This window comes from Patiria miniata, unplaced genomic scaffold, assembly GCF_015706575.1.
Source record: "Patiria miniata isolate m_02_andy unplaced genomic scaffold, ASM1570657v1 HiC_scaffold_7, whole genome shotgun sequence".
NCBI classification, from domain to species: domain Eukaryota; kingdom Metazoa; phylum Echinodermata; class Asteroidea; order Valvatida; family Asterinidae; genus Patiria; species Patiria miniata.
Genome location: NW_024037074.1, coordinates 23606455 through 23623590, shown reverse-complemented (window position 1 = coordinate 23623590; position 17136 = coordinate 23606455). Strand labels below are relative to the sequence as shown.

At 39.8% G+C, this 17136-nt stretch overlaps 2 protein-coding genes and 1 long non-coding RNA gene across 4 annotated transcripts; 2 read left to right on the top strand and 1 right to left on the bottom strand.

Moving 5' to 3' along the window:
- Positions 1-51: 51 nt before the first annotated feature.
- Positions 52-1975, top strand: LOC119745702 (apoptosis-enhancing nuclease-like). Of its 2 annotated transcripts, none has more exons than XM_038222241.1 (2): positions 52-151; positions 867-1974. In XM_038222241.1, exon 2 carries the CDS (start codon positions 875-877, stop codon positions 1928-1930), a length of 1056 nt encoding a protein of 351 aa, XP_038078169.1. In that variant the 5' UTR covers positions 52-151; positions 867-874; the 3' UTR covers positions 1931-1974. The 2 variants fall into 2 exon arrangements, with proteins under 2 accessions (XP_038078169.1, XP_038078170.1); XM_038222242.1 differs by having other exon boundaries at positions 66-205; positions 867-1975.
- A 2768-nt stretch (positions 1976-4743) lies between these two features.
- LOC119746357 (huntingtin-interacting protein K-like) lies at positions 4744-10087 on the bottom strand. The gene is made up of 4 exons (XM_038223253.1): positions 9852-10087; positions 8216-8271; positions 6935-6986; positions 4744-4988 (listed from the first exon to the last, which is right to left on the bottom strand). Exons 1-4 carry the CDS (start codon positions 10002-10004, stop codon positions 4893-4895), a joined length of 357 nt encoding a protein of 118 aa, XP_038079181.1. The 5' UTR covers positions 10005-10087; the 3' UTR covers positions 4744-4892.
- A 43-nt stretch (positions 10088-10130) lies between these two features.
- Positions 10131-13582, top strand: LOC119746358. Its single transcript, XR_005273734.1, has 3 exons — positions 10131-10391; positions 12070-12228; positions 12707-13582. It is a non-coding gene; the product is annotated as an uncharacterized LOC119746358 (long non-coding RNA).
- The last annotated feature ends 3554 nt before the right edge of the window (positions 13583-17136 follow it).

Genomic DNA, 17136 nt, shown 5'->3' with positions numbered 1-17136 from the left:
CTTTTGGCGAGTCAAAATCCTAGACGCTCGTATCTTCGGGGCCATGCTGAATATGATTCTTTAGAATGGCACCTGACTGACATGATCGATGAACGTTTCGCAATCAAGTGAAACAACCGAATTAGTTTGCGATATAAAAATTGACATGCAGGTACGTAAATACTTAGTGTTAGTAATGCCAGTTGGAAGATCAGCTAGCTGTGAGGTATGGATGTTTGGGGTATTGCGTAAAACGACATTTAAATCTTGTGTCTAAAGTTTGGTAAACCAGAAAGTGGAATGCCCAATTTTCGGACAAGTGGTGGCGCTACCCAGTCTAACTGTACTGTAGCCCCACTACTGTGGCCGTCGGTATGCTGCGCTGAACTTAGGTTCAGCGCAGCATACCGACGGCCACACTAGTGGGGCTAATTGTACTGTAGTCCGCACGTTATTAACTTGTCATTGTCAATGCCAATATTAAATTATACATGTAATTAACTTTATAAAGTTATTTTTTTGGTGCAAAATTAAGTAATTGTTGGGCATTATCCGCTGCAGGGTTTATAAATCGACACCAGTGAATAATTTATTGAAATTTGAATATTGAAAATATTAAACTAAAACTAAAAGTTTCTGACTTTCTCTCTGTCATTTGTCTCAGTTTTGGCTGAATCAGCAAATGGGCCTCCTTCTAAAGTATGTGACAATTGTCAGGACAAACGCAATCAATGCATTAGATAACAAGAAAATATACAAATGAAGGTTGTTTTCACAAGGTTAGGGTGTCATTAAATTTGGTCATTGTTGGTGCTGTCATTGGTAGGCCTACTGTTATCTGATTTTTCTCTCAATCAATTTAAAATTGTTTCTTTGTTAATCTTCAGAAGCAATCATGCCATCCGCAAAGGCCACGAGACAAGGCAACGAAGCTGGCCCTCAAGGTGCGTCTGGCTCCAGACCAGCTCAACCGGCCGGCCAGTCACTGAAACAGCTCGGGAAGCGGTCCAAGAAGAACAAAGCAAAGAAGGCAGCCAAGAAAAAGAAAAAGATGAGACTGCCAACAAGACTCACAAGGCTGTTGAACTACAAGGCCAAGAGAGTTCACCTGGATGGTCTAAAATCACAGTCTGTGAACCAAAAGCTGTGTGAAGGAAGCACAACACTAATAAGGCATTGCAACAGGACCTTATCATCTACAACATCTGGAGGCGGGGTAAAGGGTTTTTTGGAGGAGGGAAGGGGTAGCTGTTTGTCAGCCTTTCAAAAAGCATCCAACTTTGCTCATAGAGCCTCTGACAGTAGTGGAGATTTAGGTTCAAAAGATGGTGAGGGCAGCGCTGGATGGAGATTGATCCCAAAGGAAAAGCTCATTGCTCTAGATTGCGAAATGGTCGGCGTGGGTCCGCAGGGGAGAACTAGTGCCCTCGGGCGGTGCAGCATCGTCGACTATGACTGTAATGTTCTGTACGATGATTACGTCAAGCCTGAAGTTGAGATCCTTCATTACAGGACTCAGTGGAGCGGCATCCGTAAGCGCCACATGGTGGACGCGATCCCCTTCAGGGAAGCTCAGCAGCAGATCGCAGACATCTTACGGGGGAAGGTCCTGATTGGTCACTCGCTGCGGTCCGACATCCAGGTCCTCCAGCTCGGCCACCCGAGGGAGGACACCCGCGACACCAGCACCTACCGGGGCCTGCGGGAACTAGCCGGGGTGACCGTCGGTCCCGGTCAGCAACTCGGCCTGAAGAAACTGACCAAGCTGCTCTTCGGTCACTCCATTCAGCAGGGCGAGCACTGCTCTGTGGAAGACGCCAGGGCCACGATGAATCTCTATAAGCTGGTGGAGCGGCAGTGGGAGGCGGAGAGAGTTTCCGCTTTCCCTGACCGGGATTTTCGAGTCAGCTTCATGGACGATCACTTTTGGCCCGATGATCTAGACCAGTAAATAAATTCATTGTGTGCCTAGGGCCAAAAAACAAAAATCTTCGGTTTCTGGTATGGAGCTTGCCCCAAAAGTGGTGCGGCGACGCGGCTTTTCTATATATTTTTTTACTTTTTTCTTTTTCAAATGTCGGCTGACTACTACAAATGGTGCCCGACTAAATTTAGTGCAAAATATATGGCAGCCCAGAGAGGCAACATTAAGCTTATACTCGGTCGTAACCTCATCTAAAAACACATTAAAATTGTGCAGCAGCAGGATTCCAGTCAAACCAGTGAGTTTGGCGGTTTTGAGACATAATCTGACATTGAAATTTAAAAAAATAAAATCCCGACGCGCATGGCTACGGCGACACGAGCGCATACCAGAAACCGGAGCCTTTTTTTTTTGGCCTTTTCAAATTACAGGTCAACCCCAAAGATACCCAGCATTTTTGTTGGTATTAAGCTTCCTGGATCCTTAAAAATCCAACATTCGTATTAGTGCCTTTTGTCAGGCCATCGATAAATCAAAATTATGTGAAACAAATTAGGACTTTGGCAAATTCTAATAAGTATAATTTAATAATATGCATGCAACCTAATTTGACTTCTCCCTAACCCTCCAGGGTATTTTGGCTAGAAACCCTGCCAAACACAGCGACATGCAACACTTGCCCAAGAGACAAAGTCTGCCCAGTGCAGCAAGATCAATCAGGTCAAAAGTCTCGAGGCACAACTGCCTCAGAGTCCGTGGTCACCAATGCAGCAGGATACAACTGAGGCATTGTTCTATGGGACTAGCTCTCATTGTCTCAGAAGTGGCTGGTTTATGCACTGGTGTTGGTAGCATTTTCCATCAAAGTGCACCAGACTTTTCCACCTGATGCACTGTGCTGCGTCTGGCAGGGTTAGGGTTAAAAGTAAGTCATAACTTTATTACGGAGTTTAGCATAACTCCACAAACGTTGAAACACGTGTGTGCGCATTTGAATTTAAACATGATGGTATGCATGAAGTTTTCTTTTATAAATTGTGAAATTTTGAAGATGTTATATTTAAGCACAAAATATACTGTTTTTTTTTTAACAAACGTGCTTATATACAGAGAGATGTTTATATGCACTAAATTATTCCCAAATTCTATTGAATTTTTAATAGCGTAACTCTGTTCATCCTTCACTTTGTTTTATGTCACAAGACGTTAGAAAACAGAAAAGTCAAATATTTCATGTGCTTTCCATCCTTTCCCTAAAAAGTGGTTTTATGAAGTATTTCCATGACAGATTAATACTGAACATGAAATAAATTTGAAAATATATGAGAAATTTGATAATTGTGTGAATTCAGATCTTTTTATTTTTCTCGCCAGGACATCTGAATTTAATTGTCTAAATGACTACAATGTTTTTACAATATGTTGGCCACTGTTACCCCCTTCCCATAACCAACTTAACCAAAAGAAAAAGCTGTTGTTTTCACAGGTAGTTATTTAACCCTAACCTCCCTGAATCCTTCAAAATCCTCTTTGCCAAAGTGGAGGAATTTGGAGGATTGAGGTTACATGGCAAAAGTGCGTTACTGATTTCGTAAGATGCACTTTGTCAAGGTCTTGGGCTGGACCTTGTGTTGTTTTGCTCAGGCATGCATAAATATAGGCCTGGATTATGCTTGAAATCCTCCGTACTGCCCAAGCCTCAACATATTGACAGCTGCAGGATTTTGCAGGATTCAGGTAGTGGTTACCCCTCCACAGACCATATTCAAGAAATAAAGGAGCAATTTGCTATTTTTCCATAAGGTTGATTGGAGGGTTTTGCAGGATTGAGGCTACATCCTAGCAAAAAGGCCTAGGGAGTTAGGGTTTATAGAGACGGACCATTTGCACATTTAACAACAAAGATAAATTTCTAATTGATGCCAATGTTGAGGCTCTCGACCATACAATTTACATGCTCAAAAGTGAGTTTCATTCAATGAATCTAGAGTTGACTGTCATTAATACAACACTGCTAATACAAATTTTGGTTACAGCAAACATAAAGCCTGGGTCCTGACTGTGCATTTATGTGCGCAATGAATGGGACCGGCACTCCTCTTAATACAAAATTCTGATATAACATACATTTTTGGCTAGGTCCGGCTGTGTATGCATAGCTTTAGACGTAGCATCTTTCTTCATAAGAAACCCAAGAGAGAAATGAGTCTTTGGTCACAAATGGTCAGTGACAGTGGAAGGTCCACCGAAACGGACTCATAGACTTCCTAGTACTCTATATACATGTACACAAAATTTGCAAATTATTCTCTCTGTTTATCTTGCTTCAAGTGACATGCAAGGAGGACTACAGCATCCCCCCCAAGAGAAATACCCCCCCCCCAAAAAAAAAAATTATTCCTTCAATTCTTTTAGAGACTCCAAACTAACAACTTAAACGAACAGACAGCTTGGTCACATATTGGCGTCGGTAACAGTTGGTGGGTTATTTAGAATTTCACATTAACTCGTCCAACAATACGAAGGGCGGAAGGGCTCTGTCAAGTGAAAAAAAGGCCTTATTTGAGAAAATTGTGGTAACTGGCAGGGGGGAGGGGAAGACCCCCTGCATCCGCCACTGATTGCTACCAATTGTTGTCACTTCAACAACTCTGTCGTAAACATTGTTTTCTCAAAATTTAAAGATATTAATTAAAATCAAATTATCAAGAATGAGCACTGTGTGCCTTACATGTACATGCGTTATCCACCAACTACTTACAAATGTAAAAGTTCCGACAAGATTCAATAATGATTATGTCTAAAGACTTGATGCATTGCTGGTACCTTAGAGGCTGTTCTTTGTTTATTATAATTTAGTAATGATGAATGCGGTACAAAAACCATTCCCTGTCAGTTTCAACGTTTGGAAGCTGACAAACACGCTGCAAGGGTACTTTCAACCTGGCCCCTGGTAGGTCATGGGTCATAGGTACTGCGCAGGATGTCGTCAGTTTGTGAGTTCAATCAGGGATTCCACCAGGTTTCCTTTGTTTTCTCGCAGGCTGCGCTCAGCTTCTGTTCTGCTGATTTCAAGCTCTTGAATCTGCCAAGGTGGGTTATAAAAAGAATGACTAAAAAAATCATTTGTTAAATACATACGGTCATTTAAAGCTTTACTATAAACAGAGATGAAACTTTTCCAATTTTAATTGGAAATCCGACTTTTTCAAATTTTGTTCCCAAAATGTGTTTTTTTCTGACGATCTTTTCCTCGCAAAGTCCGATTTTTTAACTTAAATTTCAATGAATTTGAACGGCACTGTGACACCTGTATTGCGAGCGCAATTTTTATCTGTTCTACCAGTCGCCAGTGCACAGATTGTATGGTAGACACACATACATGTGAGTGAGCCTAGATTGGAGCAGTTTACGCAATACGGCTTGTCTGGAAATAAGTTTTAAAGCTATAGTCCATCATTTGCAGCCATCCGAAAAAGTAACTGGCGTATTATTGTTAAAAAACATACTTGGTTGAAAGACAGTAAGTGGACTAAACTCCCTGTGAAATCAATCTTTCTGGCAAGCTATCATTTTGAAGTAATCAACTAAAGAAGGCCTTTCCAACGGTGCATCTTAAGACGCACCCTAGGAAAATTTAAATTCGTACTTCGTTTTGTTATTTGGCGCAGCGCGCGCAAGCATTGGAACGACGCACAGGCGCGCGCGGTTGCTATAATTCGTCAGATCAGTGCGCGACATCGCGTAAAGCTACAATTCAAAACATGATTCAGCAACTTTTGATTTGAAATTGAGATCCTAGAATACTGTTTTTCTCGGAATATACAGCTGAAGCTGAGCTGAAACTTCATCAGGTTAGTTGTTCAGTATCCTTCATTAGATTTTCAGCACTTTTGTTGCTTCAAACGAACAAAATGCACACATTACAAATGATGGACTATATCTTTAAGCATTAACATATGACATAATTGAAACATGTTGCATGTTTTGAGGTTTCAGATTTAGCTGTACAAAATGTGATACTTTAAAAATCATGATGATGATCTTGAGGATGGCAAAGAGAGCATAAACGATAAATTTCACTGGCTGTTGATGGAAGAAAAAGACGATAATGCCTGATTTTTCCCATGTAGGCTAGTGGAGTTTGGTTGATTGGTCATGAATGATGCCCTTGTCTTTCAGACTATTCCCCCGACTTTCTCAAGTAAGAAGTGAACTTCTTTGCTGACGAGTCCATTACTCTAACTGTAATTCAGGCTTTTTAATTTTATATAAACACTGATAATTTTTCTCATCGTATAATTTCGTTTGGATCTAAAATAAAATAAAAACAGGAGACGGTGTCCGGAAATTGGGCATAAGGTGTATTGCACATATCTACATGTGTAACTCAGATTTCTGACACAGATTATAATTTTGCCAATCTTCCAATTTTTTTTCCCATAGGCATTAGGCAAGTTTCATCTCTGTACTTAATTTGGGGTTCATTGTCAAATTCTCAGCTTCATCTTGGGCTCAATAAAAGTCAATACCCTTTCATTGTATACTGTTTAAACCAGAAGGAAATACTGCAAGACATTGTGTTACACTACACGCTTTGATGTTTATGTGGCATAATGGTGCGAAAAAAAGACACGACAAGCCTAGTAGAGTTGGTCCCAGATTGCAAAAATGGAACAGCCATTCCAAATCAATGGGAGCCTTTTGAGACGTTGGTGGCAGCAAACACACTAGTCCTTTTCAACTGTTTATGTCATGTTTAAGCTAAAAGCATGCATGCTCAATATGACGCAAACAATGGAAAAAGTTTTTTCATGCATGCGGTCTGCACAATGGGTTGGGTTTAACCCAATCATTGGTGTTACAGAGTAATCATAAATGACAACATCGCCTGGATCTCTTCACCAGTCTACAACTAGTCGAGGTCACAAGGGGCAGTCAGTCAGTCAGTCAGTCAGTCAGTCAGTCGTGAGATAGGTACGAAGAGGACACTAGACTGGCCCTCTGGGACCAGCAAAATAGGACACTTACAATCAGGTCTACATCTGCTTTCTTGATGACGACTTTGGCTAATTCTCGCTCTCTGTAAAAACAATCACAGAGTTGGCAATTATTTTTTTCACAAAGAAACATTTCCTTTGAAAAATAATACAAACTGCATTGATAAGGAGGGCAGGAACACTGGTTAACTCTTTTAACAACAGAAAATGTGCCTTATTAGACAGAATTACAGCAAAATGCAATTAAAGGGAATATACAACATTTGCAAACATCGAAAAATAAAACTACCAAGTTTTTACGAAATACCTTACTATGATGTTGGTAAATGACAGTCTCAAGCATCTTGTAAAATAATGGCACCTGGTGTGAAGTCATTTTCAAGAAAATGGTATTTTTGTAAACATTTCCAACGGTGGTCAGCCGACCAGCGTTGGAAAAACCTAACTATTTTTCAACTACTGCTCAAAATTTACCATTGTTTTCAGTCCAAATTTTGTTTGCTATTGGTTACATGTTCATGAACGGGTGCAGGCCAGCTAGACTGGTTCCCTTGCCTTACAATTTTCCATCATCTATAAATTTATCCATTTTATCTTTTGTGGAGTCAGGGAACCAGACTACTTGAACATTTTTGTTTTTCTTGGTTTTTCCAACCTTTTCGAACACCAAACTTCAAAAATGTCAGTGTAACAATATTTGATCTATTATACTAACCTCTCAAATAGTTCATTTCTTAAAATTACAGCAAAAGCCAATGATGTACATTCCCTTTAACTTCACAATACACATGGGGCTGGAAACATAAAGCAAGGTATGCCATGGTCAATCCAACTTTGTGCACTGAAATGACTGAATTATGAGATTTACAGATGACTGACGCAACTTAGGGAACGTCTCAAAAGTCGGAACGTTCCCGTTCCGTATGAAACGCTCCTTTTGCCCAAACCTTCCAAACTCCATCAAAATCCATCCCCCCCATTCTGAGGGGATTTTGATAGGCAAGCTATGAGAACCAAGTCCATCAAAATCCACCTACAATGTATAGCAGCGGTGGATTTTGGTGGATTTGGTCCTGAAGCATTAGGTGAAGCAGAGTCAGTGATGGATTTTGGTGGACTTGGTACTGTTCTGAGTAAAACTCAGTGGGGAGTTAGGGTTAAGAACTCTGTGTGTTTCCATCAGGAACGCGCTGTGTTCCCAGCGTGTTCCCAACTGGAACAGGCCATTCCCAAACCAATGTTCCCCAGTGGAATGTTCCGAGCGTTCCGACTTTCGAGACGTTCCCTAACACTTTCTCTTTGATCTTGTTACCTTTCTATCTTCTCTGATCTTTCCTTTGACATCCTCTGGTCCAGGGCTGCCAATGCCTACCAATGAACAAGGAAAAAATTATCAATTTGAAAATTCGAAAGACGACAATATGTGACCTGCTCCACAAAAAAGGGTATTAAGTCGTGCTGAGCATTATTGTGTAATGGTGAACATTTTGGTGAACATTTTGTCAAAATGTAATGTTAATTTTTTGTCATGAATGACATCTTTAATACCTACAGTTTTAGGTTTCAATCACAGATTTTGATAAACAAATTGAAAAAAAAAAAATTTTGTGTGCATCGTTCTGTTGTTCTAATCGGCAGCCAAATGGCATCAGTGCAAAGCACCAGTATCATGGCCCATGACCTCAAGAAGATTACAGGAATATGGCAATTGGACGCCGTCTGAATTCTGCCCGAAATTACAGGTGCGGAAAGGTACGGAATTCAATGTTTTTTTTTTTTTAAATATAATTTGGGCGATTATCAAGTGGAAAAATAATTCAAATCTTGATTGATTGTCTGCTACCCTAGCAACAGCTCTTTCCACACATTTTTGTATCATGGCCGGCCGTGTACGGCTTACCAAGGGCGCAAGGCCATGGTGCCAGTAGCAAGGCCAATGGACTAAATATATAGGCCTACCCTAGCTGGAGTTACCCAGCCCTAAATTTTATCATTGGGTTGTCATTTAGGGCTTTCACGTAACTCAGCAGCGTAGGCAGGTCCCAAAAAAAATTGCGGAAGCGTAACACCCGATGACTGTTTCATGCACTAATATGAGGTTTATCACTCGCATCACAGCTGCGGTACTGGAACGGCAACCGATAGTACATGAAACAGTCATCAGGTGTTACGCTTCCGCGTGACGTCATGTCCAACAGCCAGCGCGCGCAGCCGGCAAAAACGACTAGTACCAGCGCGCTGTGCATGGTAATCGACCGCCATTCATTGTACACAATTTTTGTGTGTGCACAAACCAATTGCAGTCCTGGCCATGCCTGCAAGGTTGTCAGGTTAGCGGTTATTCCTCCTTTTTTCACTGCAATTGTAGGCTGAATCTTCATCGTTGATCGTTTTTTACTTCGAGGACCAGTGAAATGGTTATTCCAGGCAAGTTTGGGGTGAGTTGCAGTCGCAATTTTTTTTGGGACCTGCCTACGCTGCTGGGTTACATGAAAAGTTATCTACCCACAAGTTACTGAACAGAACAAAGTTGCAAAGCATTAGACAGTAGCATGGGCGTCGCCAGGATTTTTTCTAGAGGGGGGGCAAAAAAAAATTTTGCCAAAAAATGCTTGTATTTCTCAACACATTCTCAATTTATCAGTTTTAGAGGGGGGCAGGGACATTTTGCCCCCCCCCCCAACTCATTAGATTTACACCACTTTGTCTTTGCGCCTCTTTTTTTTTTTTTTTTTTTTTCTTCTTTTTTTTTTTTTTTTTTTTTTTTTTTGCTTTTCCAGGGGGGGGGGGGGCAAGTGCCCCCCCTTGCCCCCCCCCTCGCGACGCCCATAAACAGTAGGCCTATACATAAATAACCAATACAAATTTATTCCCAAAATGAAGTTCAGTCATGTCAGTAAGAACTGCCAATTATGTTGACAAAGGGAATTTAAATATCCAACACACACATTGCTCAGTCGTTGTCCAGTGATCTCTTTTTCTTCAGCATAGTCCGTAACTCTCTCAAGATCTGCCGCTCCACTGTCGTGTTTCTTTGCTTTAGGCACGGTGGAATTCGACTCCACATCCTCAGGGTCGTGGTCAACTTCATTTTGAGACATCTCTCAATGTGGAAATTTTTCTAATAACGGAGAAAATGTGTACTACTTTGATGGAGCTTTGCCGCAGTCTAGTCCCACGTGAAAATGAGATATCCGTGACAGAAGAGGGCGCCCTTTATCAGTTTATTGGGCGCATTTAACGCCGAGTCGAGCACGTTTGGGCGAATTATTTGTTTTGTGTTTCTTTAGCTTTATCGGCGAAATAAAAATTGGGCGCAATGTAAAAAGGAATACGATTACGGACGTGCACAATTTACGGAGGGTCACCGAAGAAAGACGTCTAGAAATCTCCCGAAAATGGCTTTGGCACGGCTATCTACAGTTGTTCGAAGGAATTTCAGCACTTCAGTGATTAGAAGAGCGGGCTACGGTGAAGGACCAGGCAGTGTAAGATTTGTAAATTTGTCATTTTGACCCCTAAACTTCGAGGTAAATTAAAGTTCACGAGTTGTAAAACCTGCAAGTTGCAAGCAGCAATGCAGCGCTAGCGCAGGAGCCATTAATTTGCAGTTGTCCAATTTCTGGACATATTCCCACATCTGGCCATCACTAATTTTTCCCTCTAGTGACCTATCACTATCAGCCATCAGAAAGTCTAGTAAAAAGTCAAATTTATCATAGAAAAATATTGAAGTATTTCTGCGCACTCGCCTTTAAGTTATAATTTGCAAGGCGTGCATCCTACATCCTAAAAAATGACATAGGGGCCTACTAACCCTTTCACTGGGATCATATCCTTTGATGCACGAACTTTAATCAGCATCCGAAAGAAAATGTGGAAATTGAAGGCTTTACCAGGAATTCAGGCAAAAAAAAATGAAAAACATTGGCATTTTAAGTACAAATGCAGGCAAATGCTTCCGGGCCTGCAGAACTTCAAAAATATGACCGAAAGGTGACCTTTCTTGGTCTCCCAATATCGTCAGTATTATAGTGAAGATGTCATAGATAAGAATTTGCAGTTTCTACAACTAAAAACTTACGGCGCAACTAAAAAGACACATTTGTTATATTATTTTGGAATTTTTTTGGTCATAAGTTTTAAAATCTGACATCTTAAAAACTGTCTCTGTTGATTGGGATGATCAGAATAACAATATCATTGGGATCTACATTTAATAGGTAAATATGTATCTATCTATTTATGTAAATATGTAAATATAGGCCTTTGTATAAATCTCCAAAATGGGATATTGAAAATAATCTTGAAATTACGAAAAGTGTATTGGCATTGAAAAAAGAAAGAAAATATGTTTGAAAAGCTCAGCAAATATATTTTCCTAAAGCCAACAAATCTAAGTTATTAAAAAAAATGTTTATATTGAGTTACATGGCCCGGACAGCACATATTTTTCATGAAGCGTCCCCTGCGCAGAATTAGGCAGGATTCTTTTCTTCAACGCCAAAACTGCGTGCTTTGGAATCCCCGCTTACTGCCACAAATAAAGAGATTTCGCTGTGTTAATCGGTGCGGTGGATGATCGTAAGCCAAACAATATAAGTTTTGTTGAGGAAAAGAGCGGTTGCTTTGCTATTTTTAAGCTACTTGGTTGCAAAGCCTTATCTGTGCAGAAATAGGAGGATCGAGGATATTTCTATTTAGCCAGTACTTAGAAAGTTCAGACCATGACCAGTCTCATTATCATTAATATCAATCAATCATACAGTTTAAGCACTTTAACATTAGTCCAAGTAACTAGGACGAGTTCTACGAATCGCCTTTTCCATTTAAATTCCACTCATTTTCATCATACCCCCCCCCCAAAAAAAATCCTCAGATTTCGAAACCCCCCCCCCCCAAAAAAACCCAGTCCTCAAACTGTCTGAAGAGAAGAGTGGAGTCAGTCATTTCAGAGGCAGTGGTCATTTTACTGACTCTAAGCCAGTAAATACCAATGCATTGATTAGTTTGATCAAAATGTGAAATTATTGGTTTAATAACAAAAGTATCTTCTCTTCCTTTTTGCTGGCCTTGATATTCTGTAATCATTCTTCCGCAAATTTTGGTCAAATAAAAAAAATGAAACGCATTAACGATATTAAAATTGGATTGTTGACCCAACAGAATATGCCATTCAACATCCACAAGAAATGGCGTCTGCTCGGAATAATGACAGTCTTCTTTGGCTCAGCGTTTGCTGCTCCTTTCATCCTGGTTCGCCACCAGCTCCTGAAGAAGTAGACGACCTGGCAACTTAGTATGGTTTTTGTTCATAATTATCCAGTAAGTATCGCTAGTCGTTACAATGTACAAGTCCGGATTTAGCCATTAACCCTAACGGCCCTGAATCCTCCAAAATCCTCTTTGCCAAAGTGAAGGAATTTGGAGGATTGAGGTTACATGGCAAAAGTGCATTACTGATTTCGAAGGATGCACTTTGTCAAGGTCTTGGGCCGGACCTTGTGTTTTTTTTGCTCAGCCATGCATAAATATAGGTCTGGATTATGCTTGAAATCCTCCGTACTGCTCCAGGATGTCACTGGCCAAGCCTCAACCTACTGACATTCACTGCCGCAGGATTTTGCAGGATTCAGGCAGCGGTCACCCCTCCACAGACCATATTCAAGAAATAATGGAGGATTTTGCAGGATTGAGGCTACATCCCAGCAAAAAGGCCTAGGGAGTTGGGGTTAAATACTTTAATTTCTTATGCAGAATTGTCTTTCCATTCCAATGTATTTTTTATGTTTATGCTTTGTAGGATTGATTTGGTTGAGTGAGAAGAGGACCCACGATGGACATCTGAAGTGACGCTTGTTGACATCATTTGAGAAGAATTCCAGCTATAAATAACATTACAGCCATATTACCATCTCACTTTGTGGCACTGGCTGCTAAACCTACAATTGTGTGTACATGTACACTCGGTAGATCTTCAAAGATTTTGCATGAAAAAAATCCCTGGCTCTTTTTTTTATTAAATGAGACAGAAAGTTGCAATGTGTTGAAAACGCCCTGTAACAGTCCACAAAAAAACACACAAAAATTGATCGATAGTGAATTTGGTAAAACTCCCTAGCCAAGTTTCAATTTCACCTCACCTGTTCATTGTGTGCATTCAAAAAGTGTGTCTGATTTAGCTGTTAGTAATACTGTAAATTACTATGATTTTTCAAAGCTACATGTAATACAAAAATGTATGTTATTTACGTTAGGTTGCTTTGCATAAGGCAAGGGAAGTTATAGCCTTTGATTTTGAAACCCAACTTTAATATGAAGAAGCTAATGTAATTTCTGGAGTTTTGTTTAATAATGTGTTGATTGACTTTTTCTTGTGTGTGTTAAATTTAACTCTTCGGTACATGTAGCATGAAAAACCACAAGACGTTTAAATTTGAATTGGCTAGTTTCATACTTGTGAACCACTGTCCTTTATAGCGCTGATATTTTGCGAAATAACAAGTGTAAGATTTCTTCCTTGAGATTTTGAAAGGAATATTTAAAATCTTCTATCAGTTGACTCACTTTTAAGATCAGGAAGGTCACGATTAACAAGCTGTAAATCCAGACTTCAGGTTCATACATGTAATAAGTTTCTCACATGAGGGATTAAAAGAGTTTTATTCACAAAACTTAAGCTGTATGGGTGTCATTACTGCTGTATTACTTGTATACCGGGGCGTTTACCCTTTTACATTTGGAACAAACTAGTGAAGGTTGCGGTAACGCCAAGTGGAAATCTCTTTCGGGACGATGTGTGGTTCTCAGAGATGCCATCAATAAAAAGCCTGAAACACTACTAAAAAATAATCAATAAAAAGCCTGAAACACTACTAAAAAATATATCAATAAAAAGCCTGAAACACTACTAAAAAAAACCTGAAACTACCCTTACCCCCTTTCAAAAATGTGTTTTCTGAATGTTTCAGACCAAATCCAAATTTGATTTGTCACATTTAAAAAAAACAACCCTGAATTCAGGTTAAAACCTCAAAAGTGGCATCTCTGGGTTCTGAAAAGGACCGGTTGGTTGTTAAACTAGACGTTCCGATCAGTTTGCTTTGCTCGTCTTCTGGAGGTTGCCAGACTGGTGGATGGGGCTGCAATTTACAGAGCTGGGTGATGCGTGTAGTAGTGAATGCTGAAGGGTGATTGCTGGGGCGTGGAGATGAGGACGCAGGGAGCTGGACACTAAGGCGTGGTGATGAGGACGCTGGAGGTTGGTCTGAGGTGTAGCGGTGAGGATGCTTGAGGCTGGTCGCCGAGGCATGGAGGCGAGGATGCTGGGATTAGGGGACGCCAGATGTCGCTGAGTCGGAATCCGATCTCATTGACCCTCTAATCCTTCGTGGAAGCCAGTTCGGAGCATCAAGTTTTGCAACCAACCGGTTCTCTTCAGAACCACACATTTTCCCAAAAGAGCTTTCCACATAGTGTTACCACAAAACTTCACTAGTTTATACTACCGCCATGCAAAGTTTCAAATCTTACTAAAATTTGGAATACTTCGCAAACCAAAGGACTTCTAAACAAAGATTTCTTGAAGACATTGGGCAGAACAGCAATAAAACAAACGTTAAAGTGAATGTACCTGTGCGCTTCAACAATGCGTGCAAATTCACTTTTACAACGATCGTTTCTCAAAATTGAACTGTCAATCAACAAACCCATTCAATTTGGAAAGGTGCTTGTCGTTGGGGTGTACATAGTGGAGCAGATAAGGTACATATTTGGGGGCATAGTGCCTTTGATGATACAAGCATGGCATTTGGCACGCAGAGTATGTCATGAGAAAGATATTTGGCTATAGGGCAATTCGCAGATTTGTCCTTTGAAAAAATATACATGTATGTAGAATAAATAGCAAATTTCAAAATCTTCAAAATGGCTGCCCTTGCGTGCCATTCTACCTATATTTTTTTCAAAGGACAAATCTGTGATGGCCCTATAGTCAAATATCTTGTTCATGACATACTCCGACTGTGTGCCAAATGCCATGCTTGTATCATCAAAGGCACAATCCCATCACCTATCTGCCGTACTAACATGCAGACTTGAACAAGTTATCGTTCTGATGGCATCACAATATACAACAACACTGCTAGAAAAAAATAGTTGAATATGACACTAGAATATTTTTTCAGGCAGATTTATTTTTCAAGCAAACTCCACAAGCACAATTTTCTTCTTCAGGAAATGCAACAACATGTAATAGGCAATTCAACCAATGATTTCTCACAATGATTCCTAGAAAGAATTCAATTACAATTTTATAAAAAAGTATTTCAAATATCTGGGTGTGAATCAAATGACGTGGCAATTACTGGCAACATATTCATCACAAGAACAAAATCTAATTTGTGTGGGACTACGGAAATTCAAAAGTTGCTCAACATAATCCGCAAGCTTTCTAAATTCTACAATGTTGGACACTGAGAGTTAATTTTATTGTCCTCATTTTTTTACCGATTTGACGACTCCCTAAATTACAGTGAACCCTTTCTATTCAAGCTCTACCCAGTACCAGCCTTTTGTTAATATAGTCAAACCCTGATAAGAAGAGCACTGTTAAAGGGAAAATACAACATTTGCAAACATCGAAAAATAAAACTACCAAGTTGTTACGAAATACCTTACTAGGATGTTGGTAAATGACAGTCTAAAGCATCCTGTAAAATTAGGGCACCTGGTGTGAAGTCATTTTCAAGAAAAATGGTACTTTTGTATACATTTCCAACGGTGGTCGGCCAACCACCGCTGGAAAACCCTAACTTCTGATCCAAATTTACTGGTTTTTTTTTTTCAGTCCAAATTTTGTTTGCTATTGGTTCCATGTTCATGAACCGGGTGCAGGCCAGCTAGACTGGTTCCCTTACCTTACAATTTTCCAGCATTTTGATCCATTTTATCTTGAGTGGAGTCAGGGAACCAGATTACTCGAACATTTTTGTTTTTCTTGTTTTTCTTGGTTTTCCAGCATTTTCGAACGCAAAACTTCAAACATGTTAGTGTAACAATATTTGATCTTTTATACTAACCCCCCATATAGTTCATTTCTGAAAATTACAGCGAAAGCCAATAATGTACATTCCCTTTAATACAACATCATGCTTATAACAAGCAAAATCTTAGGTCCAAAGTCTTTGTTTTGCTTTGTTTTCCAATACTGTAAATACAAGGTACCTGTTATAACAAGGTAATTTGTAAAGTCCTAAGGACCTTGTTATAAAGGTGTTCGACTGTACACACACATGGCATACATATACAATGTACACAGTACAGTACATGTGCCTTTGCATGCTCAGCAAGGTTTGTCGTCAAAAGTTTTTAACTTGTGCAGGGCATGGTAAAGAAAAAACTCTAAATTCTCTGTTTCTAATAAAAATAAAACGAAGATATTGTCTACATCCTAAAAATGCACAAATCTTACAACTACATTTTGTACAAACTTTGTGAACTGTAACTATAACTACTGCTAGTTCAATTTTACAACAACCGACAAACACAAGAACTCCACAGTTTGGTTAGTAATAAACCTGTTAATAGCCTCATCTCCAACTTTTCATTAATGCCAGTTTTGAAATTAAGGGTTTGCATGGTGGACATGATCAATGAATGGGAGGTTTGCGATACGTAACACCATGTGAATGATATCTCTTTGTGAGTTGTGTGGATCTGATACACCGTGCCCTCTGGAGACATGCACACAATAGGGAACAAAAGATTGTATACGTCTCCACAGGGCAATTTCCATAGATGAATACGTCTCCACAAGGTTTTCACGAAATAGATATATGGATTTTACTCAAAAACTAGGAACTTCCAAGGTATGTTGATGTGTCGCAAATGGTAGAGTTTTAGAAAAGGGATATTAAGTCCGAATTTCAGCCAAGGAAATTAATTCTGGTTAAAATAGGAGCATTTTGAAACTGTACTTTCAAACTCGAAAACTTTAGTACATGAGAACAAAGAAATGTCTCCACAAGGATACACATTTCAGCATTTGTGTTCTCAGAAGAACCAGTTGGTTTAACTCCTGTCTCCTGATGGCGAGCAGAGCATACTATTCAAAACGTATAGTTTAACTAACTGGTTCTTCTCAAAACCACGCACCTCACTCATTCACATGTTGTTACTCCCATTCACAGTTTTGAAGACTGAACAACATTTAAAACTCTTTGTATTTTTGCA